This window comes from Erinaceus europaeus, chromosome 2, assembly GCF_950295315.1.
Source record: "Erinaceus europaeus chromosome 2, mEriEur2.1, whole genome shotgun sequence".
Taxonomy (NCBI): Eukaryota; Metazoa; Chordata; class Mammalia; order Eulipotyphla; family Erinaceidae; genus Erinaceus; species Erinaceus europaeus.
In genome coordinates this window covers 194,600,809-194,620,484 of record NC_080163.1, presented here as the reverse complement: position 1 = coordinate 194,620,484, position 19,676 = coordinate 194,600,809, and the positions used below count along the sequence as shown (strand labels likewise).

Genomic DNA, 19,676 nt, shown 5'->3' with positions numbered 1-19,676 from the left:
ACTTGCAGGGGAGTCACTTCACAGGTCTGCAGGTGTCTATGTTTCTCTCTCCCTCTCTGTCTTCTCCTCCTCTCTCCATTTCTCTCTGTCCTATCTAATAACTACAACAATAATAAAAACAACAAGGGCAACAAAAGGGAAAATAAATAAATTTTAAAAATTAAAAAAAAAGGGGTGGGTGGGTAAGATAACCAGAGGGTCTGACCCCAGCTCTACTCGGCCCTGGAATATTTGTCACCAGGAATCTTTTTTTTTTTTTTAATTTATTTATTGGATAGTGACAGAGAGAAATTGAGAGGGGAGGGGGAGATAGAGAGGGAGAGACAGAGAGGCACTTGCAGTCCTGCTTCACCACTCATGAAGCTTTCCCCTGCAGGTAGGGACCAGGGGCTTGAACCTAGGTCCTTGTGCATTGTAATGTGTGTGCTCAGTCAGGTGCACCACCACCTGGCTCCGGAGTCTTTGTTTTTTATATCACTGAAAGGGAAGGAAATGTGGAAATCACCAGGGGAAGCCAGGCACTGTTTCACTAATCTGAGAAAGAAGAGGGAAAAGGAAGTATATATACTCAGGAGTAGTAATAGGTATAGGTGTGACTTAGAAGTGAAGTCAGGACCATAGACATAGACATAGAGAATTAATGCATATCTTTTTTATTCTTATTTTTGCCTCCAGGGTTATTGCTGAGGTTCGGTGTCTGCACCACAAATCCACTGCTCCTGGAGGCGATTTTTTTTTTCCTTTTTGTGGCCCTTGTTGTTTTTTATCGTTGCTGTGGTTATTATTATTGTTATTAATATCGTTATTGTTGGATAGTACAGAGAGAAATCAAGAGAAGAGGGGAGGACAGAGAGAGGGAGAGAAAGATAAGATACCTGCAGACCTGTTTCACCACCTGTGAAGTGACTTCCCTGCAGGTGGGGAGCCAGGGCTCGATCCCAGATCCTTACTCCAGTTCTTGCGCTTTGTACCATGTGCGCTTAACCTGCTGTGCTACTGACCAACCCCCGAATTAACCCATATCTGTGACCTTTAGAGAATTGCTACAGTTTCCAATGGAGGAGATGGGGACACAGAACTCTAGTGGTGGGAATGGTGTGGAATTATAGCCCCATTATCTTATAATCTTAAAAATCAATATTAAATCACTAAACAAAAAAACAAACAAAATAAACCACTCAATTGGCAGAGCACATCCATTAGAAGATACAGTGAGGCCAGATGGTGGTGTGTCCAGTTGAGCACATGTGTTACAATGCACAAGGACCTGGGTTCAAGCTCCCAGTCTGCACTTGCAGGGGTGAAGTTTCATGAGTGGTGAAGCTGTACTATAGGGGTATCTATCTATCTATCTATCTATTCCTCCCTGTTAGATTTCTGTTTGTCTCTATCTTATGAACTAATAAAGTAAAATATTAAAAATGAAAAAAAGATGTGACAAGACAAAAACAGACCATACAAAGTGCTAGCGAGGACAGGCGGCCCCTGGCCTCTATGTCCATGGCTTATGGGAACACAAAGCAGTCCAGCCACTTGGGTAAACAGTTTGGTGGTGGTTTCCTATGCAGTTAAATATACACTGACCACATGACCCAGCCCTTCCACTCCTAGGTGTTTACCCAAAATGAATGAAAACATAAGATCTTACAAAATCCTGTGTGAGAATGTTTACAGTAGCTTCTTTTTTTGGTTGTTGCCCAAAATAGCAAATAGCTTTAATACCCTCTCACTGGTTAAACTGGATCAGCAGTGTGGGTTCCATTCAGATTCAGAGCATTGGGTACCATTGAACATTAACAGCTGACACACAGCAAGACAGAGATACATCAGAATTATGCAGGTCAAAGAAATCTGACCAGAAATAGCACAGCTGGTAGACAGCACTGAGCCTGCAAACCTGAGGGTCCAGGTTTGATCTCTGGCACTGCATATACCAGAGTGGTGCTCTGGCTTCTCTCTTTCCTTCCCTCTGTCTCATGTGAAACTCTCATATGGAATAAAATAAATCAATAATTTTTTTTGTAAAAATAAAATATATCTGTGGTGCTGGAGGTGGCGCAGTGGATAAAGCATTGAACTGTCAAGCATGAGGTCCTCAGTTCAGTCCCTGGCAACATACATACCAGAGTAATATCTGGTTCTTTCTCTCTCTCCTCTCATCATTCTTCATGAATAAATAAATAAAATCTTTTTAAAAAGCAAGAAAGAAGAGAAAAGAAAAGGAAAAGAAGGGGGCAGGCTGTAGCGCACCAGGTTATGCACACATAGTGCAAAGCACAAGGACTGGCGCAAGGATTCTGGTTCAAGCCCCCTGCTCCCCACCTGCAAGGGGGTTTCTTCGAAAGCTGAGAAGGTCTTCAGGTATATATTTTTCTCTCCCCTTCTCTTTCTTCTCCTCCTCTCTCAATTTCTCTCTGTCCTATCCAACAACAACAATAACAACAACAATGGGGGAAAAAAAGGCCCCCAGGAGCAGTGGACTCGCAGTGCAGGGTCCAAGCACAAGATAACCATGGAAGCAAATAAATAAATGAATAAATAAAATAATAAAAAGAAAGAAAATAAATCTTAAAAAAAGTCAGGGGTGGGGGTAGATAGAAGAATGGTTATGCAAAGAGACCCTCACACCTCAGGCTCCAAATCCAGTCCATTCCCCTGTACCCCCATACACTAGAACTGAGCAGTGCTCTGGGGGAAAAAAAATCAGACCCATATTTGTGGGAGTCGCAGTGGGTAAAGCACAAGTGGCGCAAAGTTCAAAGACCGGCGTAAGGATCCTGGTGCAAGACCCCGGCTCCCCATATGCAGGGTCGCTTCACAAGCGGTGAAGCAGGTCTGCAGGTGTCTGTCTTTCTCTCCCCTTCTCTGTCTTCCCCTCCTTTTTCCAATTTTCTCTGTCCTATCCAACAATAACGACATCAATAATAACTACAGCAATAAAAAACAAGGTCAACAAAAGGGAATAAATAAATGATTTTTTTTTTTAAAAAAAGAATATATACTTGTAGGATCTTAAGACCTTCTTGAAGAAGAAGCACTAGAGTCAAGAGAACAGGCTGGTGATTTCCAGGGATTGGTGATGAGGTGGGCTACACTATGAAAAAATTGGGGAGGGGAGATTAATGGTTTACAGTAAATACAGTTGTTGATACAATAAACTTTTTTTTTCCAAATTTTATTTTCCATTTTGTTGCCCTTCTTGTTTTTGATTGTTGTTGTAGTTATCATTGTTGCCATCACTGATGTCACTGTAGGGCAGAGAGAAATGTAGAGAGGAGGGGAAGACAGAGAGGGGCAGAGAAAGATAAGACACCTGCAGACCTGCTTCGCCACCTGTGAAGCGACTCCCCTGCAGGTGGGGAGCTGGGGGCTTGAACCAGGATCCTTACGTGGGTCTCTGCGCTTTGCGCCACGTGCGCTTAACCCGCTGCGCTACCACTCAACTTCCAAACTTTTTTTTTAATTACTCACAATTTCTTTTTAATATATATATTTATTTATTTTCCCTTTTGTTGCCCTTGTTGTTTTATTGTTGTAGTTCTTGATGTCGTTGTTGGATAGGACAGAGAGAAATGGAGAGAGGAGGGGAAGACACAGAGGGGGAGAGAAAGATAGACACTTGCAGATCTGCTTCACCGCCTGTGAAGCAACGCCCCTGCAGGTGGGGAGCCGGGGACTTGAACCGAGATCCTTCCGCAGGTCCTTGCACTTTGCGCCATGTGCGCTTAACCTTCTGAGCTACCGCCGGACTCCCTTTTTTTTTAAATGCTACTAGGATTATTGCTGGAACTCAGTGAGAGACAGAGACAGAAGAGACACAGACAGTTGCACCACTGTTCCACCACTTATGAAGCTTCTCCCCTGCAGGTGGGGATTGGGGGCTTAAATGGGTCCTTGCCCATGACAACACTGGGTGTGCCTCCACTTGGCTCCAAAACTATTCTTCAGCATAACTGTGGCTGTGGTCACACAATTCTATTATTCTGTGTTAAAACTCACAGAACTTTACACCAAAAAGGGGTGGCATTTCTATATGGAAATGATACCTCTGTTTATAAAAAGGCACAAAAATTTCCAAAATTCTGCTGCAGCTTTTATTTTAATTTGCATGTGAAACTCATTTTATTTAAATGATTAATACACATGCATATTCCTGCATGTGTGTGCACACAGACATGTGCTTTTTATTTATTAGATTTATTTATTTTAATATTTACTTATTTATTCCCTTTTGTTGCCCTTGTTGTTTTATTGTTGTTATTGATTTCGTCGTTGTTGCATAGGACATGGAGAGAGGAGGGGAAGAGAAAGAGAGGACACCTGCAGACCTGCTGAAGTCAGCACTTGTGAAGCAATTCCCTTGCAGGTGGGGAGCCCAGGGCTGGAATCCGGATCCTTGCGCTTTGCACCACTGCACTTAACCCGCTGCGCTTTCCCCCAACCTCTCTTAGATTTATTTTTATTTTATTTTAAATATTTGTTTATTTTCCCTTTTGTTGCCCTTGTTGTTTTTTATTGTTGTTGTTATTGATGTCATCATTGTTGGATAGGACAGAGAGAAATGGAGAGAGGAGGGGAAGACAGAGAGGGGGAGAGAAAGATAGACACTTGCAGATCTGCTTCACCGATTGTGAAGCGACTCCCCTGCAAGTGGGGAGCCGTGGGCTCGAACCGGGATCTTTACGCCAGACCTTGCACTTCGTGCCACATGCACTTAACCCACTGCACTACCACTATACTCCCTTAGATTTATTTATTTATTTTTATATTTTATTTATTCCCTTTTGTTGACCTTGTTTTATTGTTGTAGTTGTTATTGATGTCATCATTGTTCGATAGGACAGAGAGAAATGAAGAGAGAAGGGGAGAGAGACAGGGAGAGAAAGACATAGATTTATTTTTAACCAGAGCACTTCTCAGCTGTAGTTTCTGTTGGTGCTGCGGCTTGAACCTGGGACCTCAATGCCTCAGACATGAAAATCTTTTTGCAGAACTAATATGCTATTTTTTGGCTCCATTTTTTTTTCCTTTTCATTGCAGGTGCTTCACTCCAGACCAACATTTTCAGATACTCACACACACACACACACACACACAGATACACACACAGATACACACACACAGATACACACACACACACAGACACACACACACACACACACATAGACACACTACAGTACCAAAGTTTCCCCCAGTGCAGTGAAAACTGGACTCCAGACATGGCAGACCAGGTATCTTCCCTGGCTCAAGTCTATTTCTAACAAAATAAATAAAATTAATTTTTAAAATTACATATATATATATATATATATATATATAGAGAGAGAGAGAGAGAGAGAGAGAGAGAGTGATAAAAGAGGGTAAGAGACCAGAACACTGCTCTCCTCTGATATGGTGGTGTTGGGTATTGAACCTATGACGTTTAGAGCCTCAAGCAGAATATTTCTGTGCTCTGACAGGTTGAGCCAGCTCCTCCACTGATGGGCACGCATTTGCACGTGTTCAAGTTCAAGTACACACACCTGTGCGCGCTCCTCTCACTCTAGTACACACACACACAGGCAGGCTGGATGCGAGTAGGCAAACACAGCCGCCCCAACCCCTCTCGCTGACCTGATCAGGAAGTGGACGCAGACGATGCTCTCAGACTGGGGGCCTCGACCCCCCGACACCACGGTGGCCTGGGTCTGGGTCCACAGGTAGCCGCCGCTGCGGGCCAGGAAGCGGTACTGCCCGGTGACTGCCTGACCTTTGCTCAACACTGGGGGGGGGTGCAGGGGAATGGGGGGGTGGGGAGCGTCAGGCCACAGAAGAGGCCATGGGGGACAGAAGATTCAGGCACAGGGGTTGGGTAAGAGGGGTCAGGGAAGAAGAGTTCCTTGGGGCTTGGGAAGCAGGAAAAATGTTGAGGGTTGGGTGGAAGAAGGCTCCCTAGGGTATAGGGAGCTGGGGAGGCTCGTTTTGGGGATGGGGAAGGCCCTTCAGGATGCAGGAAGTTGGGGGGTCTGATGTCAGGAAAGGGAAAGGCTATTTGGAGTCTTGGGAGATAGGTGGATGGCTTTGGGGTCCAGGGAAAGTTCTCTGGCATGGGGTGGGGGAGATTCCTCAGGGTGTGGGGAGTTGAGAGACTAGACTGGTTTCAGGGTAGGGGAAATCTCTGGGGCTGGGGCAAGGATCCTTGGAGGCTGAGGGTGGATGGAGTGGAGTTGGTGAGGTTGGTTTTAGGATGGAGTGAAGCCTCCCTGGGTTATGGGGAGCTGGGAACACTGGTTTTGGGGTGAGGGAATTTCCTTGAGGTGTGGGGAGCTGGGGGCTAGTTTTGGGAGTGAAAAGAAGGCTCTCTGAGGTTTGCAGAGCTGGCAGGCTGGTTTAGAGGGGGAAGGCTTTCTGGACTGTGGGGAGCTGGGGAAACTGGTTTTGGGGTGGGGAAAATCTCTTTGGGGTATGGAGTTCTGGGAGCTAGTTTTAGTGTGGGGAAAGGCCCCCTGGGGCCTGAGGGAGTTGAAAGGCTGGTTTTAGGGTGGAGTCATTTCTTGGGGTATGGGGAAACTGGTGAGGGGCTGGGGGTGACTCCCTCGGGAGCATGTCTTCTCTGTTAGATAGGGCTCTGAAGGGCCAGCTAAGGGACTGTGGAAATGGGAGGGACACTTACAGGTGTGGATGCTCTGGGCCACTGCATCTGAGTCCAGTGCATGGATGTACTCGTAGGCCGAACAGCCAATCAGGTCATCGGGCCTGTAGCCGGCGACCTCCACGATCCTGGAGCAGGTGCAGGGAGGTTGGGTCAGTTCAACTCATTGAGGCTGAGAGTGGGAGGGCAGGGCAGGGGGACACAGGCACAAAGACAGACCTGAGACTGTCACTGAGAGAAAGGCGGCAAGTACGAAAAAAGTATAGAGGAAATAGACAGACAGGAGCGCAGGCTCAATAACAAGGTCTCTCCAGCCCAAGACATCTGTGTCCTCTTTCTTGGACTCCATGAATATGTTACCTTGCACAGCTGTGATTAAATCATGACTCTTGGGATGGGGAGATGGCCCTGGATTAACTGGTGAACCCCACATCATCAATGGGATACTTCTGAGAGGCAGCAGAAGGGGAGATGTGATAAGAGGTGGAGGCTGGAGGCTGAAGCAAGTTTGTTGATGAGCAAGTTTGTTGATGTGTGTGTGTGTGTGTGTGTGTGTGTGTTTTCTCCAGAGCCCTGCTCAGCTCTGGTTGGTGGTGCTGGGGATTAAACCTGGGGCCTCAGAGCCTCGGGCATGAAAGCCATAACCCCAACGCTATCTCTTCAGCCCACAAGGGGCTTTGATGATAGAGAGAGGCCATCAAGGGATGCAGGCCTCCAAAGGCTTTCAAGCAAGGACACTGGTTCTTTCAGAAGGAACAAGGTCCTTGATTTTTAGTCCCTCATGCCTCATTTCAGACATCTGACCTCCAGAATGCCTGTTGTTTTGAGCTACTGTGTCTGTGACAACAGCAACAACAGGAAGCCACAATCACATGCTGGGATAAGCACAGGCTTCATACATGATGGTGCTTCTCAAATTCCTGCTGCCCAGTGACGCCATGACATCACATTTACACTGGTGACGACCTTATGCACTGTGTATTTACTGAGTCTCCTGAGACAGGAGTTTCCCTTAAATCCAATTTAGGGAGTTGAGCAGTAGGACAGCGGGTTAAGCACATGTGGCGCAAAGCGCAAGGACCAGTGTAAAGATACCAGTTCAAACCCCCGGCTCCCCACCTGCAGGGGAGTCGCTTCACAGGCGGTGAAACAGGTCTGCAGGTGTCTATCTTTCTCTCCCCCTCTGTGTCTTCCCCTCCTCTCTCCATTTCTGTCCTATCCAACAACGACAACAATAACTATAACAACAATAACAAAACAACAAGGGCAACAAAAGGGAATAAATAAATAAATAAATAAATAAATATTTTTTAAAAATTCCATTTAAACCCATATGGTAGGGCTGGATGGTGCCGCACCTGGTTGAGTACAGGTTACAATGTGCAAGGACCCGGGTTCAAGCCTCCAGTCCCTACCTGCAGGGGGAAAGCTTTGAGAGTGGTAAAGTAAGTCTGCAGGTGTCTCTCTCCCTCTCTGTCTCCTCCTTTCCTCTAGATTTCTAGCTATCTCTAGCCAATAAATAAAGATAATTTTTAAAAATTAAGAAAAAAAAAGCCCATGTGGTTTGGTTCATCATGGCCCCTATGAGTACAAAATCTGGGGCAGGGACATAGCTAGCTCAGCATGTTAGAGTCTCATGCCTGAGGACCCTGGTTCAATCCCAGGCACTGTTACATGTTAGAGCAAACTGGTGCTCTGATCTATCAAAATAAATATGTAAGTCTGTCTTTAAGAAAGAGTTCAGGGGGAGTCTGGCAGTAGGGCAGTGGGTTAAGCACACATGTCACGAAGCACAGGGACCAGCATAATGATCCCAGTTCGAGCCCCTGGCTCCCCACCTGCAGGGGAGTCACTTCACAGGCGGTGAAGCAGGTCTGCAGGTATCTCTCTTTCTCTCCCCCCTGTCTTCCCCTCCTTTCTCCATTTCTCTCTGTCCTATCTAACAACGACGACATCAATAACAACAATAATAGCTACAACAGTAAAACAACAAGGGCAACAAAAGGGAATAAATAAATAAATGAATGGTTTTTTAAAAAAACCAAAAACATGGGACCTCAGAGTCTCATAAAAAAAAAAAAAAAAAGAGTTCAGAATTCACTGCTAATGCTGCAGTCACACACCGGGATAGCTTAACAACACATTTCTCAGGATGTCCTCCCATCATTGACATAGAACGGAGATTACAAGGGGAGAGGAGCAGCTGGGGAAATATTGGGCCATCAGAAAGTCATGATGTATCTTTCTTTCATTCTTCTTTATTTAATAGAACAGAGAGAAATTGAGAGGGAGAAGGGGGGGAAGACAGAGAGATACTGGCAGCTCTGATTCACCATTTGTGAAACTTCCCCCTTGTAGGTAGGGGTAGGGACTTGAACCTGGGTCATTGTGCATGGTAAGATGTACTTAACCAGGCAGGCCACCACCTGGCCCCATGAAACAGAGGGGGGGGGAGAGAGAGAGAGAGAGAGAGAAGGGGGGAGTGGGCGGGAGAAGGAGGGAGGGAGAGACAGACAAACAGAACACGGAGGGTAGAAGAGAGAAAACTTCCCATGAGGCACAGGGTGGAGTTAGTGGCGCCCCGCCCACCTCTCAGATGAGCCCCGCCCACCTGTCGCGAGCCCCGCCCACCTCTCATCGCAGTAGGTGAACTTCATGTCCAGGCTGTGACGGCTGAGGAAGGCCCCCCGGCCCAGCGGGGGCTCCAGGCTGCCAGGGTGGGGGATGTCTTCACAGATGAGCACCAGGCATTGCAGAGGGGGCTCCATGCTGGGGCTCCCGGATGGGGATGTCCGTGGGGGGGGCTTATAGGCTCTCATGTGTCCAGAGCAGTGCAGCACCTGAGGGGGAGTAAGGGTGGAGGCTGCAGGTGGCTACGCACGGGGCTGAGAGCTTTGTGCCCCTCCATCTTACTCCCAGACTTAACTTCCGAGGGTTCTGAAGACCCTCAGTCTAACCCCATAGTGAGGTAACCTAAGAAGGGTTTGTTCCAACACCTCAGGGGTATAAGGTCAGGGAGCTGGGAGGACCCCCGATTCCAGCTTCACGAAGGCTCCTATGTCCAGAGACAGAACTCCTAGACTTACCGAGATGCAATCTAAGGAAGATTCAGGGACAACCCCCCCCCCCACACACACACACTCCACACACACACCACACCCCCACTCCAATCTACAGATACCTAACAGCCTCGATATACAAGAATTCGCTTTACCCAGCATGGAATCCCAGCCCTGGGGAGAATCTGTCTCTCTTTTTAAATTTATTTTCCCTTTTGTTGCCCTCCAGAGGAGAATCTTAGGGCTCAGGCCCTTGCCCACCTTCCAGGTGGCTGCCTTGAGGTTGAGGGTGCGCCCCCTGCTGGTGAGAGTGCTCTTCATTCGCAAGGAGAAGCACCGCTCTGTGGGGGCCTCTACCTTCTTCCTGGACAGGCCTGAGGAGGTGGGGAGGAGGAAGCAGGTCACTCACTTAGCAGTTTCAGATAAGATTCTGTTTCTGCTAACACCCCAGCCTCAACCCCCAAATAGAGACCTGGAATCAGAGGGGGGCCCCCAGGGGGAGGCCTGCTCCTTCTGGTCTCCCAGGGCAGCACCTCATACTACTGCAATCCCCAAAGTAGGGTCATTTCCCCACCCCCAGATTCCCAACCTAGGGTCATGTCTCCCCAAATCCCCAGGGTAGGGTAGTGTCCCCCCAGACCCCCAGAACTGGTCAGCTCCCCTAATCCTCAAGGCAGGCTCATATCTCCCCAAACCCCAATGCAGAGTTGTGCCTCTCCCCACCCCCAGGGCACCCTCTGCCCCTCCTCAAAGAAGACTCAGTTTCTGTCATCTTGGGGCAGAGGTCTCCAGGGCACTCACTTGGCCGGGGTGTCAGGGCATCCTGGAGCTCCTCTTGGTCACAGGGGTGGATGAAGTCAAAGATGCTATGCCCAATGAGCTCCAGCTTTAGAGAGGGGGTGGAAGGAACAGGGGGGTCCTGGAGGGAAATCTCTCTTAACAGGAGCCTCTAGCTCCTGAGTGAATTCACAAGCCTGGATTATTTCACCAGTCTCAGTCTGGAGGTTCTTCAGAACACTAGGGATGTATCTATCCTATGCTCTAGCAGTTCCTCTCCTAGGGATCTATGCCACGAACACCCAACACCTATCCAAGGAGATCCCTGTCCACCTATGTTCACAGCAGCACACTTTGTAATAGCCCAAACCTGGAAGCACCCAGATACCCAACAACAGATGAGTGGCTAAGAAAGCTGGGTATATAAACACAAAGGAATACTACTCAGCTGGGAGAAATGATGAAACATTCTCCTTTTCCATATCTTCGGTGCAACTTGAAGGAATCATGTTAGTTGAGATAAGCCAAAGGAGCAGGACAGAGACAGGACGATCTTACTTATAGGTGGCACTTAAGAAGCTAGGCAAGAAAAGGGAAACAGGGTGAAGTTTGGACTGGGTGGGGTGGATTGCAGGAAAAGACTCTGGACTAGGGGGAGATGGGAGGGCACGGGTAGGTGGGGCCAGTGTTTTGCAGGCATCTATCACAGGGAGATGGGAAACTGCACTTTATTTTATTTTATTTAGTCTCCAGGGTTATTGCTGGGGATCGGTACCTACACTATGAATCCACAGTGCCTGGTGGCCAATTTTTCCATTTTATTGGATAGGACAGAGAGAAATTGAGAGGGGATAGGAGGGTTGAGAGGGGGAGAGAAAGGCAGACACCTCTAGGCCTGCTTTACTGCTTGTGAAGCAACCACCCCTGCAGTTGGGGAGCCGGGGGCTCGAATCAGGGGGCTCGAACCAGGATCCTTGTGCAGGCCCTTGCACTTTGTACTATGTGCACTTAACCCAGTATGCCATCGCCCAACCTCTGGGAGATGAGAAACTGTACCCATGTGTCAATAACTGTTCTATAAGCCATTATTTCCCCCAATAATGACTAAAATTTTTTTTCCATGGCTTGCCAGTGCATGTATTTTTTGCTACCACCTGAGTTATCAGTGGGACTCAGTACCTGCACATATCCACTATCCCCAGTGGCTCCATCCTTTCTTCTTTCCTTTTTTAAATTTTTTATTTGATAGGACAGAGAGAAATTGAGGGGTGAGAGGGAGACAGAGATGCATGCAGGGGGCTGGGTGGTATCACACCCAGCTGAAAACACCTGTTACAATGCATAAGGACACAGGTTCAAGCCCCCAGTCCCCACCTGCATGAGGAAAGCTTTGCAAGTGGTGAAGCAGTGCTGCAGTGTCTTTCTTTCTCTCTGCATCCTTATCTCCCCCACCCTCTTGAATTCTGATGGTCTCTATCCAGTAAATAAAATTTTTTTAAAAAAGAGATGCTTGGGAATCAGGCACTAGTGCAGCAGGTTAAGTGCACGTGGCATGAAGTGCAAGGACCAGAATGAGGATCCTGGTTCGATCCCCTGGCTCCCCACCTGCAGGGGAGTCACTTCACAGGTGGTGAAGCAGGTCTGCAGGTGTCTATCTTTCTCTCCCCTTCTCTGTCTTCTGCTCCTCTCTCATTTCTCTCTGTCCTATCCAACAACGATGATAACAACAACAACAATAACCACAACAACAATAAAAAAAAAAAGGGGAACAAAAGGGAAAAAAAAAAAAGATGCCTGCAGAACTACTTCACCACTTGTGAAGCTTCCCCACTGTAGTTGGGGATTGGGGCTTGAACCTTGGTCCTTGTGCCTGGTAATGTGTGTGCTCAACTGGGTGTGTCACTACCCGATCAATAAATCTAATTTCACCCTAGTTATCTAACCCCTGCTGACTTCAATAGCCTTCCCCACATCCTACCTGCTCCTATTGTACTTCGCACTTTGCCAGGATAAATATATTTATCCACATCTCTCCCTCCCCCAAAGTCAGTTTTATTCTAACTTTGGGTTTCTATGTATTGTTGTCTCAGTCACGTCCCTCAGTCTTGCTGGTCTTCACTGACTCCACCTCTTTCCCATTTCCTCTGCCTACTCAAGTCCATTGAAGGTTTCGACTCAGAGGCCTTCTCCTCTGGGAAGCCCTCGAGGCCCTCCCCATCAGGCTGAGTGAGGCAGCCCCTCTCCCTGGGCACCTCAGCCCCATCCAAGCCCTAATCATTCTGAGTCTTCCTGTGGGATGTCACATATGAGACAAGCAGCCCCTCTCACCTGACTGAGGCCCAGGTGTTTGCTGACATTCTCCGACAGGTAAGCCATGTCTCCCTCGGCGGTGAGCACCATGACAAAGCCCTCCAGGGCCTTCAGGTAGCAGGCATCCAGCGGCTCGCCCACCTGGCTCCACTCCCCTGGGGGCCGGGCCAGGGAAAAAGGGAGTATCTCTAGTCAACCAAGGGCCCATCTGTCTCACCTCCCTCAGCATTTCTTCATTCAGAGGATATGGGGTCCCCCCAGGTGGCTGGGGTTGGGGGGAGAAGGCAAAATTCCCTCATGAAGGAATTCTGAGGGGACAGAATCTTCCAGGAGGACAGAATTCTATTTATTTATTTATTTATTTATTTATTTATTTAACCAGAGCACTGCTCAGCTCTGGCTTATGGTGGTGCCGGGGATTGAACCTGGTACTTTGGAGCCTCAGGCATGAGAGTGTGTTTGCATAACCATTATGCTATCTACCCCCACTGGGAGGACAGAATTCTAAGGAAGTAAGGTGGTCCTGGGGAGTGGAATCCTGAGGGTGTGAATCACTCAGGAGAACAAATTTTTTAAATTATTTTTTTGATAGAGATAGAGAAGTTGAGAGGGGAAGGGGGGATAAAGAAGGAGAGAGACACTTGAAGCACTTCTTTACTGCTCCTGATACACCCTCCCAATATGTCCCCCCATGAAACTTTCCCCCTACAGGTGAGGATAAGGGCTTTAACCAAGGTCCTTGAGCACTATAATGTGTGGATTCAACCATGCGCACCACCTCCTGGCCTTTGAAAACAGAATTCTAAAGGAGGCTGTAACCTCCTGTGGTCAAACCTCTAAGGAACCAGAGCCTAGAAGAGTCAGAACAAACACCTCATCACAGACCCCTGTAAGCGTCAACCCGGCTTTGACCTAGCACGTTATGATTGGGCCCTTCTCAATCGCTATGGAACAGGCCATGGCCGGTGCGTCGCTGGGGAGCCAGAGACGACCCGAACTGCCCCTGTGGCTACAGACAGACTATGACCCACATAGTCAACGACTGCCACCTCTCCAGATTCAAAGGAGGTCTCGAAACTTTACATCAGGCTCAACCTGACGCTGTTGACTGGCTACGGAAGAAGGGCAAACGCTAGAAGAAGAAGAAGTAGTTCAGAATTCTTGGAGCTGGACTTTGCAGATGGGCAGAATTTTATTTTATTTATTTATTTATTTTTATAGGACAGAGAGAAATGGAGGGGGGAGAAGATAGAGAGGGGAAGAGAAAGATAGACACCTGCAGACCTGCTTCACCGCTTGTGAGGCGACCCCCACCCTGCAGGTAGGGAGCTGGGGACTCGAACCAGGATCCTTGTGCGGGTCCTGCGCTTCGTACTATGAGCGCTTAACCCAGTGTGCCACTGCCCAGCGCCCAGATGAGCAGAATTTTAAAGTAGCAGCGAATCCTTAGAGGATAAATCTCCATCCCCCCACCCCAGAGAAGTTAATTTCTCAAGGGCAGAGAAATCTAATCAAGCCTGCTGGATGGAACATGATTCCACTGTCTTCATAATTTTTTCAGAGTTCTGGGGTCCCAAAACATATCTGCATGTTGGCGAAACATCTTGCAACCGGGGATTCTAACTGCATAGGAATTCAGAAAAGTGACTAAGGGCATAAGTGAAAGAATTGGGGGGGGGCAGGCAGAGGGATGGGTGAAGAAAAGGGACTCAAGTAATTTAAAACTGCAGCAGCGGACTGGGAGCTGGTGCAGAGAGTAGAGCGCAAGACTTGTAAGCATGAGCTCCTGAGGTTTTCTTTCCATCACCAGCACCAAATATGCCAGAGCCATGTTCTGGTTCTTTAATTTTTTTTCATAAATAGATAAATATTTTTAAATAGGCAGCAAAACCTCTTGGAGGTATCTATGTTAAAGGGGTGAAGTGTGGACAAGAGAGTCTCTCAGGGACAAATCCTAGGGACTGAGATGTCACAAGAAGCCAGTCTTGAGTCCCACATTCCCAGAGGCGGAGCTTCCCGAGGGCGCATTGCAGTGGGCGTGGCCTCACAATAGAGACTTCGGAGTGGGCGTTGCTTCCTAAAGAACTGGGCTCCGACTGGCTCAGAACCCGGAGGGGCGGGGCTTCGTGGGGATCCTGCTTCCCAGGGGCGGGACCTGGGCAAGGTGGGCGTTCGCGGGGCGGGGCTCACCTGCAGCACAGAGGCGGTGCATCCGCAGGTAGCTGATGGTGAGGCGCATGATGGAAGCCTTGTCCAGGTGGGCGCTGACCCCGCGCGCGAAGGGCAGCGTGTGCGCCAGCTGGTACAGCACCTCGGTCTCCTGGCTGCGCCGGCTGCGGGCCGCATCCCGGGACTTCTCCTTGCGTAGCTCTGTGCTCGACCTGCGGGCAGGGGCAGCTTTTACTGGCGGCGTCCCTGGAAGGGAAACCAGTGGCTCGGACCAGCAGGTGGTACGCTGCCACATGGAGCTCGGGCTCACAGAGGGCAAGGTCACGACTGTGCAGGCCTCGCTGTGTGATCCGGGCTAGTTCCTGGAGCTCTCCGGACCTAGAAAGTTTTTACGCTGGAGTGGCTTCTGTTTTTTTTTTTTTTTTTATCTGTCTCTGCAAGAGTACATGCCTAGGTGCCTAGCTCCACACCGAGGCGCGCCCACGCTCGCTCTGTCCCCTCCCTGGGTTATCTACAGTTTATTCCCTGGCCTTGGGGCGTTAGGGGGACCAGGAGGCCTCCTGCTGGGAGGGGGCTGGCCGAGCTGGCTGGGTGCCAGGGAAGGGAAGGAGCATGAAGCCAGGGGGCCCCCGGTCTACTGCAATTTCTCAGAACCCCTTCTCCTGCCCTTTCCCCTCCTCAGCTGAGCTGAGTCTTCAGAATCTTGGATCACAGATCTCAAAGTCCAAAAGACCCGCCACCAGGGGCCCTGGCAGGGTGACATACAGGAGCCTGAGTTTCCAGGTTCGATCCTCGGCTTTGCATGTGCCAAAATGGTATTCTGGCTTATCTTTCTCCCTCTCTCTGTCTCATGCAAAACTCTCACATGTAATTTATAAAATACGTATTTTTAAAGAAAGATCTGACAATTAGCCAGCTTTTTCCCCCCTTTAGGTTAACTTCAAAGATATTTTTATGAGGGAGGTAGCGCAGCGGGTTAAGTGCACGTGGCGCAAAGCAAAAGGTCCAGCGTAAGGATCCAGTTCTAGCGCCCGGCTCCCCACCTGCAGGGGAGTCGCTTCACAGGTGGTGAAGCAGTTCTGCAGGTGTCTCTCTTTCTCTCCCCCTCTCTGTCTTCCCCTCCTCTCTCCATTTTTCTCTGTCCTATCCAACAACAATGACACCAATAACCACAACAATAAAACAAGGGCAACAAAAGGAAATATATATATATATATATATATATATATATATATATATATGGATCGGCAGTAGCTCAGTAGGTTAAACGCAGGTGGCACAAAGCGCAAGGACCAGCGTTAAGGATCCCGTTTTGAATCCCTGGCTCCCCACCTGCAGGGGACTCACTTCACAAGTGGTGAAGCATGTCTGCAAGTGTCTTTTTTTTAAAAAAATATTTATTTTATTTATTTATTCCCTTTTGTTACCCTTATTGTTTTATTGTTGTAATTATTGTTGTTGTTGGGTAGGACAGAGAGAAATGGAGAGAGGGAAAATGGAGAGAGGAGGGGGAGAGAGAAACAGAAGGAAGACAGAAAGAAGGAAAGATAGGCACCTGCAGACCTGCTTCACTGCCTGTGAAGCGACTCCCCTGCAGGTGGGGAGCCAGGGCTTGAACTGGGATTCTTACGCCAGTTCTTATGCTTTGAGCCATCTGCGCTCAACCTGCTGCGCCACAGCCTGACTCCCAAGTGTCTAACTTTCTCTCCCCCTTTCTGTCTTCCCTTCCTCTCTCCATTTCTCTCTGTCCTATCCAACAATGACATCAATAACAACAACAATAGTAACTACAATAAAAAGGGCAACAAAAGGGAATAAATATTAAAATATATATATTTATGTATTTTGGTTAGAGAAAGAAACTGAGGGAAATAGAGGAGAGAGAGAGACACACACACACACACACACACATACACCTGTGGCACTGTTTCACTGCTCTTGAAGCATCCACCCCCTGCAAGTGAGAACTAGGGGCTTGAATCCAGGTCCTTGTGCACTAATGTTTGTTCTCAACCAGATGCGCCACCACCCGGCCCTTTATTCAACTTTTATGACTATATCAACCCCTGTGGCAACCAAACTTACATGAATCCATTTAACACTCAGACAAACCTAGAAGATCCCCATTGAATGGCTGAGGAAACTAAGGCAGAGGGTTGCAGTGCTAGGCGGCGAGTACTGAAGCCTAAACTCCTCAGTTTTGTGTCTGTGGTTCTGGGTCTCTCTTCAAGTTTATTTCCCTGTGTTTGCCAAAACTGTCTTAAATGCCAAACTCCGGGGCTGGGCAGTAGCGCACAGAGTTAAGCGCACATGGCATGAGGCACAAGGACCGGAGCAAGGATTCAGGCTTGAGCCCCTGGCACCCCACTTGGAGTGGGGGAGTGTCACTTCACAAGTGGTGAAGCAGGTCTGCAGGTATCTATCTTGCTCTCCCCTCTCTGTCTTCCCTTTCTCTCTCAATTTCTCTCTGCCCTATCCATCAACAACAAAAGTAGCAACAACAATAACAGCACCAACAACACAAAGGAAAAATCCACTGTCAGGAGCAGTGGATTTGTGGTGCTGACACTGAACCCCAGCGATAATCCTGGAGGAAAAAAAAATTGCCAAACTCCAGGTCTGTCTGAGTCCAAGCTCTACATTTTGTGAAGAAATGTTCTCGGGTATAATTACATACAGTATGGCATTTATAGTCTAATTTATATTTATGATGTTGAGAAAACCATTCCTAATGAGCTGTAATTTGCCATGCGTTTATGTGGCTGGCATGGCGCTAAGATTGAATGAGTGTTCACATTCAGTCCTAGGAGAACCACGAAGCAGAGGCTAATAAGCTTCCATTCCACAAGGGGGAAACTGAGGCTCTATAGGTAGAGTCCTTTGCCCAAGTCACAAAGCCAGTAATGGACAGGGCTGGGATTTGAACTCAGTAAGATTCCAGAGCTTCCGTTGTTCTTTTTTTTTTTTTTTTAATTTTTTATTTATAAAAAGGAAACACTGACTAACCCATAGGATAAGAGGGGTACAACTTCACACAATTTCCACCCGTTGTTCTGTAATCCTTTCTGTGTGACTCATCAAAAGCTACTTGAGGGGAGGGGGGGGGTCAACTCTGCCTCCAGGCAAGGGAACCTGCAGCCCTAACCACACGCTAGATGAAGAGAGAAGAGGAAGGGTAATGCCCAGTCTGGCTGCAGAAGGAAAAAACTTCTCACTCCAACAGGGTGGGAGGCACAGAAGGGCCCCTTGGGGTGGACGGGTGGAGGCAGCCCGCAGTCACCCCCATCCCCTCCCTCGCGGCTGGGGGGGGGGTAGGGGTGGGGGTGGGCAGGGGCCTCCAGTCCCCTCTGCCCGAAAGGACATTCCGTCCTGTTCTGTTCTAACCCTGTTTGTCTTCCTGCCCAGAGGGTGGGGGTGGGCGGGCCTTGCGGAGCTAGGGGCCCCCACCAAGGGAACAGGGACAGGGGCGGGGCATCCCCGGGCAGCTGGGCTCAGTCCCCGGGCAGCTGGGCTCAGTAACCCTCCCGGCTGCAGGCCGACTTTCTCTCCTCTGCAAAAGAGGAGCCAGCTAGTGACGAGGAGGGGGACCCTTCTTCCAGTTCCCAGCCAGTTTTTCGGATATTCTTTGACTGAAAAAGTGGGCCCCTCACTGGCTCCATGGAAGCCAGGATCTCAGGGCCAAGCCTGGCTGGTTGGCCCACCCAGTTGAGAGCACAAGTTACTATGAGCAAGGACCCAGGTTCAAGCCCCGGGTTTCCACCTGCAGAGGGGAAGCTTCCAAGAGGCGAAGGAATGCTTCAGATGTCTCTCTTCCTATCTTCCCATCCCCATTTGATTTTTGTCTCCAATAAAAAGTAAATATCGAAGGAGAACCTTCACCATCATCATCCAGGGTCTCTGGCCATTCTCTTTAAACAGAGCATGGTGGCTCTGGCTCTGGGTTCCAATCCCAACTCCACTACTTCTTAGCTATGTCTTCAGACAAGTTGCATAGGCTCTCTGGACTTAACAATAGCACAAACACATAGTACTGTTTTGAAGGTCTAATGAGTTAAGGGGTTGAGTAGTGGCACATTTGGTTGAGCGCACATGTTACAGAGCTTAAGGATCCAGGTTCAAACCCCTGGTCACCACCTGCAAAGACGAAGCTTCACAAGCAGTGAAGCAGTGCTGCAAGTGTCTCTCCCTTTTCCATCTCACGTTTGTTTCTGTCTCCAATAAATAAGTAAAATTACAAAACAATCTTAAAAAAAATCAAGTGAGTTAATATATGTCAGGGTTTCAGCACAGGACTTCACAACTGGTTAGCAAATAGGAAAGTTAGGCTTGGGGCTGAGTGGTGGCCAACCTGGTTGAGTGTACAGTTACAGTGATGTTACAGTGCTCAAGAACCTGGGTTCAAGCCCCCCGCCCCCACCTGCAAGGGGAAAGCTTTGTGAGTGGTGAAGCAGGGCTGCAGGTATCTCTCTCTGTCTCTCTACTTTCCTATCACCCCCTTCCCTCTCAATTTCTGGCTGTCTCTAGCCAATAAATAAATAAAGATTAAAAAATAAACTTTTAAAAAGAAAGAAAAGTTAGGCTTTTATTCTTTTCCCTTTGTCCATATCAGGAAGAGGAAATTGTATTATTATTATCTTTTGTGCATATGTTATTTCACCTCTCTGGGACAGATACACACACACAGTGGGACACTGAGCTTCTTTCATTGGTGCTTGGGTTTGAACCTAGGC

General features: G+C 48.3%; 1 protein-coding gene across 7 annotated transcripts in view; it reads right to left on the bottom strand.

The window, feature by feature from the left end:
• Nucleotides 1–19,676, bottom strand: part of HIF3A (hypoxia inducible factor 3 subunit alpha) — a 41,030-nt gene that overhangs the window by 16,738 nt on the left and 4,616 nt on the right. For 4 of the 7 annotated variants that reach the window (XM_007532212.3, XM_060186094.1, XM_060186093.1 and 1 more), the window contains 7 exons: nt 14,968–15,158; nt 12,796–12,932; nt 10,492–10,576; nt 9,952–10,064; nt 9,263–9,471; nt 6,653–6,759; nt 5,614–5,761 (listed from right to left, as the gene is read on the bottom strand). In XM_007532212.3, the coding sequence (XP_007532274.1) occupies nt 5,614–5,761; nt 6,653–6,759; nt 9,263–9,471; nt 9,952–10,064; nt 10,492–10,576; nt 12,796–12,932; nt 14,968–15,158 (990 nt within the window). The remainder of the gene's footprint in view (nt 1–5,613; nt 5,762–6,652; nt 6,760–9,262; nt 9,472–9,951; nt 10,065–10,491; nt 10,577–12,795; nt 12,933–14,967; nt 15,159–19,676) is intronic. The other 3 variants (XM_060186095.1, XM_060186097.1, XM_060186096.1) reach the window with 1 other exon arrangement.